General features: G+C 37.6%; 1 protein-coding gene across 1 annotated transcript in view; it reads left to right on the forward strand.

Annotated features, from left to right (window-relative positions):
* Nucleotides 1–1,273: 1,273 nt before the first annotated feature.
* LOC102859737 (chromosome unknown open reading frame, human C10orf118) overlaps nt 1,274–22,205 on the forward strand; it is a 25,683-nt gene continuing 4,751 nt past the window's right edge. Inside the window, exons 1-11 of the mRNA XM_006879919.1 lie at nt 1,274–1,964; nt 5,925–6,051; nt 8,772–8,900; nt 10,103–10,315; nt 12,731–12,850; nt 15,334–15,438; nt 15,847–15,945; nt 16,120–16,206; nt 17,419–17,561; nt 20,311–20,566; nt 21,166–21,355. Coding sequence (XP_006879981.1) covers nt 1,276–1,964; nt 5,925–6,051; nt 8,772–8,900; nt 10,103–10,315; nt 12,731–12,850; nt 15,334–15,438; nt 15,847–15,945; nt 16,120–16,206; nt 17,419–17,561; nt 20,311–20,566; nt 21,166–21,355 — 2,158 coding nt within the window. The 5' untranslated portion in view covers nt 1,274–1,275. The remainder of the gene's footprint in view (nt 1,965–5,924; nt 6,052–8,771; nt 8,901–10,102; nt 10,316–12,730; nt 12,851–15,333; nt 15,439–15,846; nt 15,946–16,119; nt 16,207–17,418; nt 17,562–20,310; nt 20,567–21,165; nt 21,356–22,205) is intronic.

Consider the following 22,205-nt stretch of genomic DNA (forward strand, 5'->3'; position numbering starts at 1 on the left):
ATTTCATGAAAAGGCTGGTCTGCTTTTGTGCCTTTTTTTTACATTTATGCCTCCCAATTTCTTTATTTCTAGAGTAATGCTTTTCAAATACTGTGTTTTAATACATTTCTGTGTGTGCAGGCTCTCATTTAGCAAATATCTGAGAAACTTCTCTGTGTTAGAAGCTTTATACAATCAAATACCCAAGTCTATCATGTTTCATTGTCCTTAACAAAATTTAATGCAGCATTCTGAGGAAGGACCCTACCAGATTTTTTTTTGTTGTAGGTGGTGTTTTTTTTTTCCTTAAACCATCCTCTGACTTCTGCCTCTACCAGACTGGAATGAACCTGCAACTTATTTCCTATTATTCCAAAGTTTAATCTTTATGTTTTGTCATGCATAAGTACACCTTACATGTGGAACTAGTTCTTTTTATATTTCTATCAGTTGTCTTCTGTTGATTTCTATCTTGCCAATCTGCTTTATTGATTTCAGACAAGAGAGAAGACTATTTTTCATCAAAATTGTAGAAATATTTTTATTTGTCCCAAGATAATTTTTGAAGTTAGCTGATTTTTATAAAATGGCTAGTAGAATAGTGGCTCATGAAACAATATAAAATTATAGTCTAACCTAGTTGATTGAACTTTTCAAATGTGGCTTTTATGACCTAAGTGTATATATTGGCTCTATTTGATTTGCACTGAACATTGTTTACTTCTGTGAGAACGTTTGAAAAATCACTCTAGTTCTTCCTGGATCAATGTGCCTGTCTGAAAAACAGACTCCTCTCAGCCTCTCTTACTGCCTAATTTATTCTCAGCTCGCCTCTAGTTTCTAGGTTCTAGGTGGTTGTGTCGTACTAATGTTTAGTATTCTCTTTTATTATCTTTGTAGACAGTTAACTCTTCTGGTGCTTTCACTCATTTCCCTCTTATTTTCTTAATAGATACTTGAGGCAGTCTTCCCCCCACCCCTTATGAAGCTGAAGGAATTTGGTACTAACCTTCTGATTATTAGTCTTATTCTTTGCCTAACATCAAGATGTTCAAGAATGCAAGGCTGCAGCTGAAATTAACTAGTGACATGACAGGCTGAATGGGAGGAAGTTAAAAATCAGCCTTTATTGCAGCCCTGCTGGTTACAGTATTCTTGGGTCAGTTCTGTGTTGGTTTTTTTCTCCCAGAAAGGCTTCTGAAGGAATTGCTAGTGGTGAAATTTGTAACCTTAGTTATTATCTTGGTTTTTTAAAAATGCCCCTAATTTGAATGTTTTGATTTTCTTAGATGTAAAATGAAGATCAGGAGCAGATCTGAAGAAATGCAGAGTGAACTGGTGCCAGTCAGCATGTCAGAGACGGAGCACACAGCCTCCACTTCCTCTGAAGAAAGCAGTGGGAAAACACCGGAAGGAAAGGAAGGCTCATGCAATTCTGCTTCTGGTGATGAAAGCAGCAGCTTGGAAAATGACCCACGGCCATTGTCCCCAGGCTTTGATACCACTTCATGTCGCCCCAGTGAGCACAGTAGCAAAACTGAAGCACAGAAAGATTGCATTTCAGATCATGGTGGACAGGAGGGTTCTTGTCCTAAAACAGACATATGCCCAGAACATTCTGAACAAATGGCTCAGTTTCCTGTTGGAAATGTTTCAGAACAGGTTTCTAAAACAAATGAAACAGAGCAGACAGTAACACAGATATTGGCAGAATTAAGGTCATCTACATTTACAGAAACAGCTGACCAAAAGACTTATTCAGAGAGTCCCTATGATACAGCTTGTACCAAGAAACTGATTTCAAAAATCAAGAATGATTCTACATCGGAGGATTTGTTAGAAGAAATCGAATCTGAGCTCTTATCTACAGAGTTGACAGATGAACACCGTGTGCGGAATGGAATGAATAAGGGGGAACATGCATTAGTTATGTTTGAAAAATGTGTACAAGATAAGTATTTGCAGCAGGAACATACCATAAAAAAGTAAGTTTTTGAACACTTTTAGTTATTTTCTTTTCCCCCAGGGATTGCATAATTTTCTATTTTTAATCCCAAAGTAGATGGTAATTGACACCTTAGTTGTCGAGTGTGTATGTATTTGCTGAATAATTAAGTAAATATCAGCTTTGTTTTGTTATTAATATCTAAATATAAAGGATAACTCATTAAATAGTTTAAATTCATTAGGGAGCTAGAAATCTTTATAAAGGCAAGTTGTATTAGTTTTGAAAGACGTGAGAAGTGTATTATCAAAATTAAAAGAAATTCAAAGTCATAAGATGTTATGACATTCAAAGAGGTGTTCTTATAATCTCCATTGTAAATTCTTTAAGGATTAAACTTTACTAAAGAATTGGTTGATGATACATTTAATTAATAAGAACAGTTATTTTTAGACTTCCTTTAAATTTATGGACTTCATTTTTATTTAACTAATATTTTCATTTAATACTTCTCCTAATAGTATTAACAACTACTCAGAATTTTAAGTTTAATTACAGGAATGTAGATGTTCATTTGGAAGCTTTCAGAAATGACAGTAATGTGTACTAGCTGTCATAGGTTGAATTGTCTTCCCTGTAATACGTGTCGGTTTGGTTGGGCCATGACCCAGTGGTTTGGCAGTTATGTAATAATGTAATGATCCACTGAGTTGGGATTTGATGTGACTAGCCAAAAAGTTGTAAGGGAATTAGGGTGAGATGCAGCACCCTTTCTCAAGTCACAGCTCTGATCCTGTATATGGGGTGTTACTGGGGTGTGGCCTGCATCACTTTCTATCTTACAAGGCTGAAAGGAGAGAGAAGAGAATGAGGAACTTTGGTACCACCAAGAAAGAAGAGTCAGGAGCAGAGCATGCCCTTGGTCTCAGGTTCCTTTGTTGAAAACTTTCTAGATTCAGGAAGATTGATACCCAAGATACATGGAGATGAAAACTTAACTCTAAAACCACCTCTAAATTATAGGTATCGGTTAGAGGTAATATCTAACTCTCTTAGTATGAAATTCTGCCTTATTTATCTAGTACTTCTTTATCAGAAATACCACAAATGGGTGACTTTAACATAAATAAAACTTTAGATTATTTTGGAGAGACTGTTGGTTGAATTATGGACATAAAAGATAACCCTGGAAGGAGCTCATAAGAATGTGAAGAAAGCTATAATACCAGAGATGGTGCAGGTGGTGAGAAGCGGCAGAACCAGGATACCAGCAGCGCGTGAAGATGTTTCAATTGGCCCACAGGACAAGATTATTGAACACCTTTGAGCAAGAGGTTTGCTGGCAGAGTGGGTACCTCCGGGCTCTAAAGAGCTTGGTAACACTTGAGTAAGGAGGGCAGAGGCTGAGCCTATCCCAGAGGCCCCAAAGGTTTAGGAGCAGGAGCTCTGAGAACCAGGTGGTAGAAGCTGAAGTGACAAGGAGCATGGAAAACAGAGCTGCCTTGTTCTTGACGGATAGGTGACAACGTCTGAGTCTCAACGGATGGTGTTAAAGCATCCTAATCTGGAATGTGGGGCTGCCATGTAAGAGTGCCAAGGTGAAAATGCTTCCCAAAGCTGGGGGGATAGGCTGACATGTCCAGGTGGAAGAAAAGGGACCTGCCAAGGTGAGGGAATGAAGTGGCACTCAATTGAACAGGAGAATGAGGCCACTCAAAGCCAAGTCATCAGAGTTGCCATTCTAGGGAGCCTAGAAGACAAAGCTAACGCTTAGGCTGAGGGGCCTCCATCTAGAATCCGGAGAAGATGTCCCTCATCATGTTCTGGTAGGCAGGGCTATTGTTCAAAAGGTCTTGGTGAACAAAGGATTCTTTTTCAAGCCATGAGAGCTAATGTAAATTTTTCTACTGTGTTTTTTGTTGTTTAGTGCCTATTACCCTTACTTCCCCTATAGTTTCTTCCAATTTTCATAGAAATATGTAACATTTAAGTTTTGCCATTCTACTTTGGAACCAGATAACTTGTGTTCTAGATTTACAGATGAAGAGAAATTTTCCCCAAGATGGGTTTTGGATTTAGACTTGTTTTCAGATTTTCAGGATGGTATGATGGATTGGAAGGAAGTGTTCTGCACATGTCAGAAACATGAATTTTGGAAGACTCAAGGAATGGAATGTCATACATTGAATTATTCCCTCCAAATGGCCATGATTCTCAGTGGCTTGGCAGTTACAGGATGATAAATATAATTCACTCCCATTAGGTGATCTCAGATGTGATGAGCCAGTATTCTAAGGAGGTTAGGATAGGAAGCAACACTCACGCAGGTCACAGTGCTAATCCAGTGTAAAGGGAATGTCCCTTTGGTGGAGCTTGTGTCACCTTTTATCTTACAAGAAAGAAAAGGAGAGTGAAGAGAACAAAGGAGGAGCTAGCTACACCAAGGAAAGAGCCAGGAGTGGAGTGCATTTCAGATCCAGTGTCCTTGTGCTGAGAACCTCCTACACTTGGCAAGGTTAATACCAAGACACATGGAGGGAGATCTCCAAGGAACAAGGACTCACCGATGTTGGAAAAAGATAAGAACCTTTCCCCCAGAGCTAACAGAAAGAAAATCTCTCTCTAAACTGGTCTCCTAAATTAAGAGAGGATAAATTTCTCTTTGTTAAAGCCATATTTGTTTTAGCAGCACTTGGTAACCAAGACACTGGCCTTAGCTAACCTATAGTCTAATTATCTTTAAAAATACACTTTAAACAAATTCATCTGGAATAATTAGGGACGTGTATTTACGTGTGTAGAAACAGGGAGAGAGGAAATCCAGGTACACAAGGAACATGACCAAAAAAAACACAACCCATAGTCAACTATTGCCCAATAGAACATTCCCTGTTACTGATCTCGTGGTTTGCTCTTCTAAGTGATCTTGGTCAGTCGTTCTGACCAAAACCTGCTCACTGTGATTTCATTGTCTTAGCCAAGTATCTCAAATCTCTAGATGTCTCCTCAATACTACTCCAAAAGTAATGCCTGAAATAGTATATGATATAGTGCACCTAAGAATATAAACATTGCACACAGTTGGTGTTAGGTAATGGCTGTTGTTATTAATAATCCTGGGCCAGTAGCTGTCAAAAATGCCATATAGTTCTTACTGTCTTAACAGTATATTGCAGGTAGTTGTTAAGATTTTCTGTTTTTTCAGGTTCTCAAATTGACATTTCTGTTGAAACTTTTATTTGCTTACTTCATATTGATAATGTAGTGCATAATATAATTGCACAGCTAATGGAGAGGTTGGTGGTTCAAATATATACCACCATATACCACCTTTCACAGAACAAAGATGAGCAGTTTCTTCACATAAAAGATTTATAGCTTTGGAAAGCCAATGAGCTGGAATTGACAGCAGTAGGTTTGTTTTATACGTCTGTAACTTTCAGAATATCATGAAAATATTTTTAAAATCTAAAGCAGGATTTGTTGACTTCAGCAAGATTGATACCTTGGACCAGGTTATTTTCTATTTTAGGAAGACTGTGTGCATCCTCTGCTCACCAGGTAACAGCCATCAAGACACATCCAGGGTCACAGACCGTGGGCAGCGTGCGACTACACTCCCTTCCCCCACCCCACAGGTGTTAACAGCTGAAAAGATCTACAGACTAATGTCTGGAGCAGTCAAACGCCCCCTGGGGAGTAAACTCAATTCTGGTTTAGAACTGAACTAGAGAAACTAAATGCATAGTTGAGATTCCCAGAGGCATGTACGTAAAAGTATGTGGTTTTCTTTATCTGAATATTTTTGATCTGAAATGCACAAAATGTTTCTAGGAGAAAGACAATAATCTTATTGACCAGAGTGTTGGACAAAGCAAAATATATGATTTTAAAAGACTGTTTAGAAATGTAAGCATAGCTATCTTTACATTTCTCCCCCATCTCATTTTACCTCCATTTTTACTTATATTTTACCTTTACCACCCTTTTAAAATTTTAGGTTAATTAAAGAAAATAAGAAGCATCAAGAGCTCATTTTAGACATTTGCTCTGAGAAAGACAATTTAAGAGAAGAACTTAAAAAACGAACAGAAACAGAGAAGCAACATATGAGTACAATTAAACAGGTAAAAAGCAGAAAATGTTAAAGTCCAATTATAAAAGAAATGCATTCCTGATGAGTTGTGTATAAATTAAGATTCCAAAAAATATGCTCAAACCTTAACTTATATTTTAACTGCAGAAAATTACTTGATATTTAAAGCATTTTATTTCATAATATAGGAAAAGAATTCTAATTTTTGAAAGTAAACCTACATTTTTAAATTATATGTGAATATATATTATAAAATTCTGAGAAATAAAGGATGATTTGACAGCTAGACTGCCTTTACTAATTATGTAAAGAAGCAATATACTAAAGGATTTTATTTAGCATTGGAATTTTTTTTAACTTACAGTTTAATATGGCTCCATGTTTAGTATTTTTATTTACTATATTGTGAAGATTGGCTGTTGAAATTTAGATTTTTGTCTTGTGAATATACCCTTGTCTGTCCTGTTCATTTCTTTCTTTTCCTTTCTTTCTTGCTCTCTTCCCACTTCTCTCCCTCTACTTCTCCATCTCTTTTCTCCTTTTGTGTGCCGTATAATCTATCTTCTGATACCTTGGGTCAACAAAGTGAGTACTTAGACTGGTAGCAAACTGAATTGTTCCTCTTTCTAAGCTGCTTTTTTCATCTGTGGACGAGATCTATGTGTTCTAGCCTTACGACCTTTTTTTCTCTTTGGCCCTATCTTTCATAAGAAGCTATGTAATGAAAATAATTATAAACAATAAAAGCAAGTCTAATTTGCTTATACTTGGAATGTGAGTATATGAAAAATTCTGTTACCTAGTTTTGTTTTTTTTTTTTGGTACTTTGTTGTTTGTTGTTACATATTGTCGAGTTGGAACCAACTCATAGCTGACCCTCCATTGGGTTTTCAGAGAGATTAAATCTTGAGTAGAGACTGCCTTTTTCCCAAAAAACCACTGGGGGATTCGAACCGTGTGCCTTTGGGTTATTATTGCGGCTCTTTATCACTAGACCACTAGAAACCAAACTTTACACTTTAAAGTGTAAAGAAACTGTAAAAATAGGCCGAATTAATCTTTTTGTAGTCAGGTTACTACTGATTACCAGAAACTTTACACTGAACTGATTAGAGGAAACTAGAGCTGTTCCACTTAAGAGCTCATTAGTGATTCTGTCCTAAGAGAACACTGGAGTTTCCTTTCCTTTGCTAGCACTTGAAGAAATTCTAAACAGAAGAACTGGTATAGCACACTTCTTTTTTTCCCCTCGTTATTCTTTAGTGGGTTGCTCTCGGACTTCCATAATACCTCTTAGTATTAGTTTCAAATGGTTTTAAAAAATACATTTTCATTTATGCTGGGTTGCTTACAGAGTTTGTATATATTGTTTTTCACACCAGATCTTTCCCATTTCCTTCACCCACCCCTCCCTCTACCCATTAAATTGTGCAACCCTACAATTACCCCCCTGCCCATCCTCACCCCTCTGCTCCTACTCCCTTAGACCTCATAACCATTTTACTATGTATCTTTCTGTTTCCACAATAATGGTTTTATACACTATTTATCTTTATGGGACTGAGTGAGCTCTCTTAACATAATGCTCTTGAGTTCCAAGTTATATAGTGATTTTTTAAAATCATTGCTCCTGAATGTGTAGTATTCCATTGTGTGAATGTACTACAATTCTCAATCCATTTGCTTATGGTTGGACATTTGGGCAGTTTCCATCTTCTTGCAGTGGTGAATAATGCTGCTGTGAACATTGGTGTACAAATCTCCATTTGTGTTTAATTTCTGATTTTCTCAGGGTATATTTCAACAGTGGAATAGCTTGGTCATATGGAATTTCTTTGTTCAGCTTTTTGAGAAAATGCCAAACTGCCTTCCAGAGTGGTTGCACCATTTTACAATCCCAACAGTGTCTAAGAGTTCCTGTCTCTCCACCTCCTCTCCAACATTTAATATTTGCTGTCCTATTGAACTTTACCACTGCTACTGGAGTGAGATGGTGTCTCATTGTGGTTTTGATTTGCATCTCTCTTATTGCCAGTGATTTGGAGCATTTCTTCATGTGTTTGTTGGCCATCCAAATAGCTTCCTCTGTCAGAGAGGTCTTTCCTTGTCTTTTGCCTATTCTGTAATTGTGTTATCAGTCTTTTTTCTTGTGGAGGCCCTGTAGGACTCTGTAAGCTTTTGTTATAAGACCCTTGTCTGAGATGGTATTGCCAAATGATTTTTTTATTCCCAGTCAGTAGGTTTTCCTTCCACTTTTTGGAAAATGTTTTTATACACGCAGGGATTTAATGTTTAGAAAGCCCCATTCATCAGTTTTATCTTATGGTTGTGTATTTCTGCCTGTATTTTTTTATATACCATGAGCAAGGCCTTCTAAGCCTCATAAGTCTCTTATGATTTGTTTTAGATTTGTATTAATTATAGGACATACAGAAATGTTAGTAACATTTAATTTTTATTTCTGTAGTGAATGCTTTCTTCATTTTTTTAAAATATTTTTATTATATTATTTTTCTTTGTACCATCAAATCAGATCTCACTGATACAGGAGGAGATTGCCCCCTCCTTCTCCAGCAAAGCATCTGGTGGATTTGAACCGCATACCTCTGGGATTGCAGTGCAGCGTCTTGCCACTAGGCCACCAGCGCTCCCTGCCTTCTTCATTTTTATGTTCAATCTTTATATCTATTTGAGGTATCAGTTCTATTCGTTGTAGCTATAAAAATAATATGGAAATATTTTTCTTTACAGTTGGAATCAAGAATAGAAGAACTTAATAAAGAAGTTAAAGCTTCCAAAGACAAACTGGTAGCACAAGATACTGCAGCTAAAAATGCAATTCAGCAGTTGCACAAAGAGGTGGCCCATCGGATGGAGCAGGTACTGTTCACATCGTGGTCTTTAACTTGATACTCTGGTGATTGTTTTACTAGAGTGTTTTGAACATTAGTAGTATATTAAGAATAATGATTTTATTTTTCTTAAACTTTTTTAAAAAAATGCTAAACCAATACATAAATATATGCAGGTTATGAAAACTAATGAAGGATGTATAAGGAATATGAAGGGAAAGCCTCCTGCCCCGTCAGTGTCTATCCTTTGATCCATAGATGCCCAGCATACACATGTACACATTCACACATGCATGTACACACACCTTATGCATAGGAATTTCATTTTCCTCAGTGATGTTTCCCCATTATCTAGACAGGATTGGTAGAATAAATTTCGACCTGACACTTCAGAGACGTAGAGCTGTGCTTGTAAATGCTGGAGAGTGTTATAACTTGACTCCTCTGCCCCCCACACAAATAGAGTTAACCTTATTATACTCCTTTGTGCAAGTCGAGAGGGGGGTATCTTTTTGGAGTGCATCTTTCACAGATGGTGTATAAGCCATTTTTAGGTTCTTTGTGCAGTGTTGGGTGGACATATTTAAAGTTGTATTGTTATGTGTCTTCGAGTCACCTGCAACTCGTAGTGATCCTGTGTACAACACCTGTGAAGCCTGCTCTATCTTGAGCCAGTCTCACTGACTCTTGTCACACCTACTCCCATTGCCTCAGATGTTGTATCAAACCATCTCATTCGGGGTCTTCCTCTGTTGTGCTGTCCCTCCACCCTTCCAAACATGATGTCCTTCTCCAAGGACCAGTCCCTTCTCGCCACATGCCAAAAGTGTGTGAGGCAGATTTTCAAAATCTTAGCCTCCAAGGAGAGATTTGATTTTACCCTCTCCAAGACAGACAGACCTATTTGTTTTCTCAGCTGTTCGTGGTGTGTTAAGACTCTTCTCTAGCACCCCAACTCAAAAGGCATCAGTTCTTCTTGTCATCCTTAGTCATTGTCTAGCTCTCTGATACGTAGCCCATAATTGTGAAGACCATGGCCAGGACAGTAATTTAGTATATCATTTTTCTACAATGTAGACTTTGTTTCTTTTATCTTAAAAGTTAAGACACATGTCCTGGAAATTATAATAACTAAAATATGTTCATGATATAATAGAAAAATACTATTTTGATGGTTTTTATTATTTGAAAAATACTTTTTATCAATGCTTGATAATATTTTTTCCAAAGGCCAGCAAAAAATGTGAAGAGGCACGCCAAGAAAAGGAAGCAATGGTAATGAAGTATGTAAGAGGTGAGAAGGAGTCTTTAGACCTTCGAAAGGAAAAAGAGATACTTGAGAGAAAACTTAGAGATGCAAATAAGGAATGTGAGAAAAGCACTAACAAAATTAAACAGCTTTCTCAGGAGAAAGGAAGGTTGCAGCAGCTGTATGAAACAAAGGTATAACTTGTGCGACTGCGCATTATTCACAAGTATTCTCTATGCTTTCTCTTCTTTAATCAAGTAATCTAAACATGGTTAAAGTACTCATACGCATTAAATTGTTTCCATTCGCTTCCCTTCAATGAGTGAGTGTTGTAGTAACTCCAGTATCTTGGCATATTTAGTATACTTTCATATAGTTGGTTTATAATACAGTTTACCTGTTTGTAAAAAGGTTTGAAAATGATTAACACATATTACTTATGAGATAGTTTTTGATAGGCTTCTTAAAAGCTATCTTTACATAGCTCATGATATTTTAGCTTTAAGGGATGATTTTTTTTTTTTTTTAAGTAAAATATGTATGTAGAAATATCAGAGTAAAGATGGTCCCGAACAGGGCAGGGCTTCCACCTGTTACCCCTAGGGCCAGTGTGAGTGGTTGGGTCTGTGGCACCTAACAACAACAATGACACTGTCAAACGTAAGCAACCCTGGGGGCTTGGTGGATTCTCTAACTCAAAGCTCGGCAGTTTGACTCCACCAGCTGCTCTGAAGGAGAGGAATGAGGCAGTCTCCTCCTGGAAAGATTAACAGCATTGGAAATCCAGTGAAAGGTCGTCATAAGTCAGAATTGATTAGGTGGAAGTGAGTTTGGTTTTTGAGTAGTGTCAACTGTGAAGAATTTTTAGCTAGATGTATAATTTGACCAGAGTCTTAATGAAAAACTTACAAAAGAACAAATTCACATGTTTCTTACAGAAAAGCACACCCTTGGGTGCTGTCCAAGTCTTAGATTGAATTCCTGCGCTCTGGCTGTTCCCAGGCAACCTTATAGCCTGGTCCTGTTTCTCGTGTATTAACATTTTCTGTGATAGATGTTATTTTTTAGTTACTAAGTTCTAATTCAGATATGGTACTGCTGTTTTCAAGAATTCTGATTTTGTTCAAATTTAGTTCAAATTTCACCCCAATGTCAGCCAATTGAGAGGAATCATAGAGATATGCTTATACACAAAAGACACTCAGTTGGTTAAAGTACAAATGTAAACTTTTTTCATGTATAATAATTGGATTTAACTATTTAATTCTCTTATATGTTGAATTTTAAATCCGTTTTTTTCCTTTTTAAGATTTGTATTGGGTGTGTTTTGAATTAATCTCTCACTACTTTGGGTTTTTCTGTGATTGAATGGACGTTTACAACGCAAATTGGTTGTCTGTTTAACCATTCATAAGCATTTCATTTTATGGCATTAATTGCAGCACACATAATCAGTATAACTGTACTATTTTTGCTTCCTCCTAAAATTGCTTTGTATGACTTTAGAGTAAATTTAAAGACATCTTAATCTGACAGAAATGTAATGTTGTGAGTAGAAGTGTAGGGAGCTCTGGTGGCTTACTGGTAAGAAGCTGCACTGCAGTCCTGAAGGCACACTGTTCGAGGCCACCAGCTGCTCCACAGAGAAGGACGGGCAGTCTCCTCCCATGGGATTAACTGCCTCTGAAAACCTGCCAAAGGGTCACCATGGGTCATTTCCGACTCTGTGGTACACAGCAGCAACACAGCAAGTAGAAATGTAGACCTTTTGAAAAGTGATAAAAGAAGTCTTTACAAAAATTGGTAGCATGAAGGAAAGAGATTGAAAAGGCTTCTCTAAGATTATCATTGCAAATCGTGGTGTGGTTCTCTTTCTGAGGATGGTTTACAACAAGACTAGTGACTCCGGCTGTGGGTTGAGTGTGTCAAAAAATGTGAGGATGGCGCAAGATAGGACAGGGGTCAGATCTGTTGGTCTTGGGGTCGCCATGAAGTTTGCCAGACCGGATGGCACCTGACAATAATAACAGAGCTCAGAACTATATTCTATAAATCATTGAATTTCCTACTTAAGTTTGAGACTATGAAAATAAAAAAGATGTCTTCTTATGAATATTATGCTTTAAAGTTAGATGCTTTTTGAATGAGTGTGGCCTCTAACTTTATAAAAAGCTTACTGAGGAGATTTCTTTGGAAAAGAGTATGGTAGGGTCAGCAGACTCTTCTTCTGTAAAGGGACGGACAGGAAATGGTTTTGGTTGGTCAGGCCACGTGGTCTCTGTCTGCCCTCGTACCACGAGAGCAGCCAGAGACCGTAGAGGCACAGATGAGGGAGACTATTTTCCAGTACAAGTTTATTTATAGATGCAGAAATTTTATGTCCTGTTCATGAAATACGGCTCTTATTTTTTAAAAAATTATTTTAAAATATAAAATACAGGAATTGTGCAAAAGCAAGTGGTGGCCAGTTTTGGCCTGTGGACCACCACGTGTGAGTTCCTAAGCTAGAATGTAGTATATTACATTGATGATTCTGAAGGGGTGTAACAGACTCACAAGTAATGACTAATTATTTACATGGAAAATTTGACCTGGTGTTGTTATTTTAGGAAGTGGAAACAACTAGACTCATCAAAGAGACAGACAAATTAAAAGAAGATGTCAACTCTCACATCATTAAAGTAAAATGGGCACAAAACAAATTAAAAGCTGAAATGGATTCACACAAGGTGAGTAGTAGAATCAAGTAATTGTTAGGATCCATTTTAAGAACAAATGCCACAAAGTTAGCAATAATGAGGCTTGGGCCTGAATATTTGATGTTAGCAAACTTTCTTACATGCTGTCTATATCAAATTAGTTGTCATGTTAAATTTTATCATTCCTTGTTTATAACCCCAAATTAGGTGGTTTCTTCAAACATTTCTGTACATTACATTTCATATTAAACATTGTCAGGTTTTTGTTGTTTTGGATTTTTTAAGTTTTTTCCTGAGGAATGGAGATCTGTATATTATAAAAATGGAAATAAAATGAAAAAAAATTTAAATATATAAGATGCTAAGATTCCTATTATTGAGAAATATTATTTCTTATTTAAGTATAATTTTGACTGTAGTGCAGATTTTAAAATATGTTTTCTTACCTATTATGAATATATCCCTTCTGGTACTATACCTAATTTGTATCACAAAAATAATGAAAACTAAAAACTATACCAAACTAAAACTAACCCTGACCCCATAATGTTAAGCACTAACTACATTGGTAGTTGTAGGTAGAAGGTAATGTAATCTGAAGATGATAGACTATGAAGGAAAAATAATAATTATGAAATATGACTTAAATTAGATCTCACACATGATAGGAACTCCTGAGAAATTTCCCTAACATTAGATTGACAGAATAGAGAATTTAAAAATCCATAGGCTATAGCATGGTAAAGATTTCTGACAACTTGATTTGCTTCAGAATCTGAGCTTATTGCTTGGTCTTAACATTAAGGTCTGTGGAGCTTTCTTCATCCTTAGGAAATTCCTAAGAGACGAGATGCTGAAATCTGTAAGGATACGAACATTGAAGAGGTGAAAAGAGAGATCTGTGAGCCACCTGTGTTTAGGAACTGGTGTAACAGCCACGTAGAGCTGCTTTAAGATCAGATGAAAGCAGACCCTCTGGGAGGAAGGTTGTCTAACAATCAGTTGTTCTGATACATGGAAATTGAAAACGTAACGATTCTTTTAAAAATAAAGACATTAAAAAAAAAAAGACATTCATTTATTAACCAGCAAGAGGTTAGTAAGTTTTCTGTGTTAGACAGGAGAAATATTTTGCCTCAGAAGATGCAAGATTTAATCATGATCTGCGCCCAACTCATGGAGTAAAAGAGATCAGATATACTTTTCCACTTAAACCAAAGCAAAATAAATCTATGAAACAAAAGTTTCTAGACACGGTACACAAGCAGTGCGGGACAGTGATCCTTGAGAGAAGAAAAATGAACGAAGGAATGCAAGGAAGGGGAAGCAAACAGATTCTAATATTACGACCTGAGTTAGCAGAGTTCAGAGAGAGCAGCAGGGCAAGTAGAGACAAGAAAAAGATGGATGTGCCATGTGTACCTGACTCTGTAGTACATGTGTGGGGTGAAGAAACTACAGACGTAAGGGGAAGAAGTTCTAGAAAGGACCACCCCTGGGTAGTCCTGGAGCTCACACAGGGCCTGCCTACCTGGTGCAGAAAACCTGTATTAGGTATTCATTCATTTTAACAAATGTTAAACGAGCAATAAATCTCAAGCACTGATGGAGGAGAAAACACAGGTCCTGCTGTCCAGAAGCTTTCTACTTCTTGGAGGAAACACAGACGCTCCACAGCAGTACAGTGTATATGTTGTCCCATCTACGGATGCCATGGCTTCTGTCTGAGGGTTGACAGAGCAGCAGCGTCTACCCCTTTTTTAAGGAATAATCACAGAAAGCTGTAAAGAGGCTGTGATATCTAAGTTCTCCCTTGAGCTTCAGAAGGTAGCCAAAATCACGAACCTAGATAATTCTTTGAAACAAAATTACGGATAAAGAGCTGTGGAACCAGGCCTGTATCTTAGAAGATCTTAAGAAGTCAGAAGCCTGTCAGCGAGAGAGGCAATGTCAGGATTTGGAAAGGAAAGAAGACACTATAATATAATGAATCAGGATGGAGAGTTAATAAAAAGTCTAGGTGGTCAGAAATATCTCCTGGAGCAGGTAAGAGTAAGAGCTCAGAAGATACAAAATTGAATTTAATGAGAGAGTAGTCTCTGTACAATTCAGAATTACCATTTTAAAAATTAGTTAGAAAAAGAAACCAAATAGCAATATGAACCCTTATAAAACAATTTGAACAGATACGACAGCCATAAATCAGAGTTAACTTTTTATTTGAATGTGGGAAGAATTATTTAACACTTTTCTTGTCTTAACAGCGATGAAGGTTGGTAACTTTTAGAAATTTAAAATTTAAGAAAACAAGTTTTAGTAGTTATCAGTTAACTGCATATGTAAGTTTCAGTTTTTGGCCAAATATTAGAATAGTTTCCGACCACCTCCCCACCCTACCCTCCTCAGAGGCAGTGCTGAGGCAAGAATTCTTTCTATTCCATGTTCTTACGTCTAAGTCACTGCTCAGCCTGTCGTCTTGATCAACTTAATCGCTTTTTTTTTTGTCAATGCAGGAAACCAAAGATAAACTCAGAGAAACAGCAACAAAGTTAACCCAGGCAAAAGAAGAAACAGAACAGATACGAAAAAACTGTCAAGACATGATAAAAACCTATCAGGTATTGACTTTTCAAATAGATTGATCATAACTATTCTAAACAATCCTCTTGTTTCAGTCAGTTTCTGTATCCGTCATATTTAAAGAATAGAATGGATTTGGTAGGTCTTTTACTTCTTGAAATTATCTTCAGAGCATTTATTAGAGACCTTATCAACCAACTGAAGACAGTAGAAAATGTTAGAAGAATAAAGAGTGCAATGAAATGTAAAACTTATAGCCAAAAAGCCCCTTTGCTATCCTTGTTCATGGAAAACTGACATGAAATTGTGCAGTGCAGTAGTGTTTAGATACATAACAAGGTATGGACTTCATAGTTTGAAAACTTAGTTGCTAAGCCTTCTTCACCTTTCATAATTAAAAAAACCCTTAAAAATTAAGTCATATATGTTTTTAAATTTCTGTTTAGGAGTCAGAAGAAATTAAATCAAATGAACTTGATGCAAAGCTCAGAGTCACAAAGGGAGAACTTGAAAAACAAATGCAAGAAAAATATGACCAGCTAGAGGTGAGTGGTTCTGCCTTGGCTGGCTCACAATTGTATAATAAATACAGACAGAATTACTTTCTAAGCCTACTACTGCTTTCAGACTTTTAAGACCTGTTGGAAGGAAACAGGAAATAAACTTTAAATTGAGTTTTGTATATACTGATTTGTGCTTTCTTCTAAACCTGATATAAGATGCATCATGCCAAAATAAAGGAACTAGAGGATCTGAAGAGAACATTCAAGGAGGGCATGGATGAGCTACGGACATTGAGAACCAAGGTAACTGCACCTTCGGTTGTAATTCCTGAGGAAGGAGAAAGATGGCCTTTCAATTCTAAATCATTTTTTATTTTTAAAAAGGAGAAAAGATATTTATATGTAGAAGTTTTCCAAAATGAAAGAACTCTAAGGATTAGAATGGCAACAAGATGAACTGTAGTGGAAATGAAAAATTCTCCACTTTAGTTGCCAGAGTGTTTGCCAAACGCATTTGCTGTATTTATGATTTGTGGGTCTCTGATCCAAAAGTAGTCTTACCAGAAAATTAGTGGAAGAGAGCTGGACCTTAGAACTGTGGATTATAGGAAATAACAGGAAAACCTACTTTCCGTTTCTCCTGTGTGTATTTAAGTCTTAGGATACAGTTTTAATTTCTGTTAGACCTTATCCAGTTTTTATAGTCTCTGTGACTATTTTGTGCCATTGAGTTGAGTATGACTCATAGTGACCCTATGTCTTTTTAATTGGATTACGACTGTGAAAAAGAGGTCTGGTTGCCTGATGGTAAGATTTGCACTGCCAACCCAAAGGCATGTGGTTCAAATCTACCAGCTTCTCTGCAGGAGAAGGATGGGCAGTTTCCTCCCATGAGATTTACTGCCTCTGAAAACCTGCTGACAAATCATCTGTGGTTAATTTGATGGTACATAACAACAACATGACTGTGAAATGTATTACAAAGGTTTATCATTATGTTAAAATAAGGCTTTTAAGTAACCACTTTGACCTTGAGCTACATAATCATGATTCAAAGTTGTTTTTGATATACCTTCTGGGCGGGGAGAAGGCGGGGTGGGCAGGGAGAAGGCGGGGTGGGTGGGGAGAAAAGTGCAACAGTGAATGAATGGAATTCCAAAATCTCTGTAGATGTTCATTGAAATGAAAACTAAATAAATTAATAAAAAAAAAATCAAAATATACCTTCCTGTTTGTTCTCCAAGCCAGTTTTTTGAGGTAGGTAGGAAGGGATCCTCTCTTTTCAGGTGAGGAAATGGGGATGCAGGAAGAATAAAATGACTTACTTAAACTCCATTACAAAATCTTGGGAAAGCAGAGACTAAAATTAAGACTTGTTAACTTAGTATTACTATATTATTTCATATTATATATTAGTTCAGAATTCAGCTTAGATTGTAACTATAGCCTCTGAAATAGTTTGTCAAGGACAAGTAAACACCACTTCTAGTTTAACTTGGTTCTGATCATTCGTAGGTGAAATGTCTAGAAGATGAACGACTAAGGACAGAAGATGAGTTATCAAAATATAAGGAAATTATTAATCGCCAGAAAGCAGAAATTCAGAATTTATTGGACAAATTGAAAGCTGCAGATCAGATACAGGAGCAGTTTCAAAGGTATGAGCGGAGCAGCTTCTCTTTGTGTCAACAGACTTTTAAAATCCTATTTGAGGATTCTATTTTAAATGCATTTACTTACATTAAACAAAAACAATTTCATTACTTAAATTTTAAAAAAATTCCTAATAACCTCATTTGACCTTTTTTTTCTTGGTTTTAAATTACGTATTTTGACTTCTAAAAATCAAAGTTTATATTCCTTAAACACTGGCTATAGCAACTTAGAATGGATTTCCTTGGCCTGTTGTTTAGCTTTCAAATTCTGTATTTTTTTCTTTGAAAAGGTAGATATTGGGAGCTGCCGGACAGGCGGCCGCCCCCCTCGCAAAAAAAAAAAACAAAACAAAAACAACCTAGATATACATTTGTATGTAGGGAGCTCAGGGTCAGGAGCTTATGTCACTCCTTGGCCCCTTATAAAACCAGTTAGCTAATCTCCACTCATTCCTGACAGGGCCTGGATTCACACTGAATCCAAATATCTTGTTTCCACACATTACATTGAATGTTGCTAAAGAAATTTTTACCGTTTGACAAGTTAGTGTTGCTAGAAAGCGTGCTTACTGACCTCACTTTTGACCCCAGCCAGGAGTCCTCGATCAGGGCCTTCCGCCCAGCTGTCTACTGTCTGCTCCAAACCACATCAATTTCTTTACACTTTAAATCCTCCCTTTTACTACTCAACAGACGATTACTTTTTATTTCACAGAAAAAAATGGGAACTGAAAGCCGACAGTGCTATCAGTTTCTTTCCAGTGATCCTATAAATTTGCCCGAACCTACAGGCTTTCTTCTTCCCTGCCTTTCCTTCTGCTGTCGTGGAGGAAATGTCCCTGCTCCTCTGAATCCCATTATTCTCTGGCCTTCCCTTGAGGGTACAAGGTTCTTCTGTCTTCTTCTCTCTGGCTGCAGTTTGATCATCACCTCCTGGGATTCCTCCCACCTTTCTGCCTGGTCTTCCTCAGTCTCCTTTGCAGGTTTCACTTTCTGTCCTAAGCCCTTCTTTAATTCTCATGTTGCTACACCTCTGTGATACCAAGTATTCTTTCAATTTGGTATCAGACATCCTTAGTATCAATCCTAATTGGTCCTTATTACTAGTCTCCAGACTCCTGAGCCTCAAAGGCACCTGAACCTGAACTCTTACCATGGCCAGAACTGACTCATCTATCCCCCTACTAACGTGCATCCCCTGGCTGCTTCTGGGGGGCTAGGAGGACTCATGAGAGCTCACAGCGGGATGACCAGCCCAGGAACTATAAAGAACTGAACTCTTCTCTCATTCCCTTCCTATATCTAACCAACAACAAAATGTTGCTATAATTCTTTAAGCTCTTTCAAGTCCACTTACTTGTTTACATTTACATTGCTACCATTACAGCCCACACCATTGTCATGCCGTCTCTTACATAGAGAACTGCTGTAGCTTCTTAACAAGTTGCTTCGAATCCATTTCCCACATTGCAATTAGCATCATTTATAAACAGCCTACTCTGTTCAGACTTTTCAGTGAGTTTTCCACTGCCTCAAGGATTGCCTCGTGAGCTCTCTTTCCATAGTCAGTCACTTTGTTGTTGTTAATGTGCTGTGGAGTTGGAACCAGCTCAGCGACTGCCCATCTTTCTCCTGTGAGCTGCTGGTGGGTTTGAACCACGTGCCTGGGCCTTAGTGTTGGCAGTGGAGTGCCTGACCACTAAGCCACCAGAGCTCCCTCATGGGCAGTGATCATCTTCTGTGTCCCAAACCCCGTTTTAGATGGTAGAGATACAGCGTATTCCTTACCTGTCAGAAATCATTCTCGGACACCCCCCAGCCCTGGCAGGTGCTGTCCCCTCTATGTGGAACATATTTTGTCCTCCTCACTTCTACTTTGCTTTTAGCTCAGGGGCCAGCAAATCATAGCCCATGAGCCAAATCCAGCTCATTACCTGTCTTTGCAAATAACATCTTCCTGGAAACCACCCACACTCATTCTTTAGTGTATTGTTTCTGGCCACTTTCATGCTACAGTGGCAAAGTTGAAGAGTAATACCTGAGATTACGTGACTCAAATGCCCATAATATTTACTAATAGCCCCTTGGTAGGAAAAGTTTGCTAATCCTTGCATTACGCATTAGTTTAATCATCACCTAGTGGTTAGATGACTTTCCGTACTGTTATCATCAAATACAATCTTCACATTCATTATGACTGTTGTTGTTGATTGCCATCGAGTCAGAGTCAAGCACGACTTAAAGTGACCCTATGAACAAAAGGCCTGAAGCCTTTCTAGAACTATCGACATTTATCAAAGTTCATAGAGTTTCCAGAGGCAGGTTGTTTAAGGAGTGGATGCCCCTCAAAAGGTCTTTGCATGCAGGGGCCGTACTGGACTTGTTTACTTAGACCTCCAGATCTTAGTTCCTGGCATTATTAATTAGAATCGTTATCATACGATTGATTCCGTCTCCTAACAGTCGTATAGGACTGAGTAGAACTCTCCAGTAGGGTTCCCAAGGCTGTAACTTCATTGATGCACAGTCACATCTTTCACCTAAGAAGCCAGTGGAGCGTTCAAACACTGACCTTTGGTTTAGCAGCCCAGCTGAACTTGACCTCCTTTGCGTTAGAGCTCCTCATACATCCGTAGATATTTGGATGAATGATTAAAGTTCCTTTAAAAACATTTCACTAGATGAAAATTCTCAAAGTACTAAGGTCTCTTAATAATGTAAGTTTTTCTTAAATATAAACTTTGTTTTTTAGAGGTAAACAAGAAATTGAAAATTTGAAGGAAGAAGTGGGAAGTCTTAATTCTTTGATTAATGACCTACAAAAGGACATCGAAGGCAGTAGGAAAAGAGAATCTGAGCTCCTCCTCTTCACAGAAAAGCTCACTAGCAAGAATGCGCAGCTTCAGTCTGAATCCAATTCTTTGCAGTCACAATTTGATAAGCTTTCCTGTAGTGAAAGTCAGTTATACCGCCAATGTGAACAAATGAAAGAGACAAATGCTCATTTGGTAAGTACAGAAATGGATTTATCTTTTCAGGACACATAGCAAGAAGCACATTCAATTTCCCTAGCAGCGTGGAAGTAATAGGAATTGATTTATTCTCTCTCCTGTTGGCTCTAGTCATTTCAGACGCGTTAAGAAATATCAGTTGTTCTTTTAACTGATGTGATTGTATAAATTATTTGCCAAGTGCTTCACTTTTAAAAAGAAGTAATCCAGGATTTCTCTATCATTCTCAGCCGAATTAACTATATTGCTTTAAAACCTACTTTAAATTTCTTTGGTTTAGTTCTATAGCTTCAGAGGCTTGATGTTTCTAAGTAATGTGAGACTATTCTCAGATTACTCATACAAATAACTTGCAGACTTTATACCCCAGATTCAGACCTGTGCCTGTTGTGAATGTATAAACATGTCCCTTGCATTGCTGTACAAGATGTTTGATTAGCTCAGCAACCAACACCTAGTCAGAAGTGATGCTAGAACATACTCCACTCTCAAGGACCTTGTCATTTCAGGGTTTGAAACTGTGAACAAAAATGAAAAGAAATGCCAGGATATTAAAATTGGGTTGTTTTGTCTTGCTTTTTCTATTTGCTACTTAGGAAAGCCGATTGTTGAAGGAGGAAGAACTACGAAAAGAGGAAGTCGAGACTCTACGAACTGAACTCACCTGTAGACAAACAGAAGTTCAGACATTGAGCACGCGGGTAGAAGAACTCAAAGACGAGCTAGTCACTCAGCGACGCAGACACGCTTCAAGCATCAAGGACTTCACCAAACAGCTTCAGCAGGGTAGGAACCACTCCCCGCCCCACCCCAGAACTGGAACAGGAATGTTTCCTTCGTTTTTTTTTCTCCATGTTCTACTACATTATTCTTGAAGATACATTTTTAATGTATTGTTTATATACAAAATTGCTAAGCTTCTTGCCTTCTCTTGAATAGACTGTCTTTATGTTAAGTGCCCTTTCTTCATAGAACCACAAAACCCAAAATAGGAGAATTGGAGAGTACCCAAGAACAGCAGTCTCTCTCTCTTTTTTTTTTTTTTTTTAATTATTTTGTGTGTGTGTACCGTCAAATCAGATCTGACTGGTACAGGAGGATATTGCGCCTCCTTCTCCGGCAGAGCATCTGGTGGATTCGAACCGTGTTTCTCTGGGATTGCAGCAGTCTCTCTTTTGATCCCATGTTCCTATTCATTACGAGTATTTGAGTGCTCAATTCCCCAGTTTATATAGGCTTATTACTAAATCATAACATACTAACTCAATGGTATTTATATTAAAAAAATACTAAACATGGAAAAGTAAACTAAATAAGTTGTGATCCCCCCAACACTCCCTGTTGGTTTGTATAGTGCTGTATCGCTTACAGTAGCCCTGCTTATGTAGCTTTGGTGATACCTGCACCCTTGTTTTGATCTAACTCTCCATTTTTTAGAAAACAGACTCAGAAAGCTTTACAACTGACAGCTAGGACTAGAGCGCAGATTACTTTATTTAAGAATTCTTATTACTAGATGTCTATGTTAAGTGCATCAGATACAAACATAAGCGTGTTATATATGACTTCCCACTCTGTCCCTCTTGTGCGAAAATTTGTTGTTGTGGTTAGGTGCCACTGAGTGGACTGTGACTCA

Source organism: Elephantulus edwardii, unplaced genomic scaffold (genome assembly GCF_000299155.1).
Source record: "Elephantulus edwardii isolate Elephantulus edwardi_28Jun2011 unplaced genomic scaffold, EleEdw1.0 scaffold00006, whole genome shotgun sequence".
NCBI lineage: Eukaryota > Metazoa > Chordata > Mammalia > Macroscelidea > Macroscelididae > Elephantulus > Elephantulus edwardii.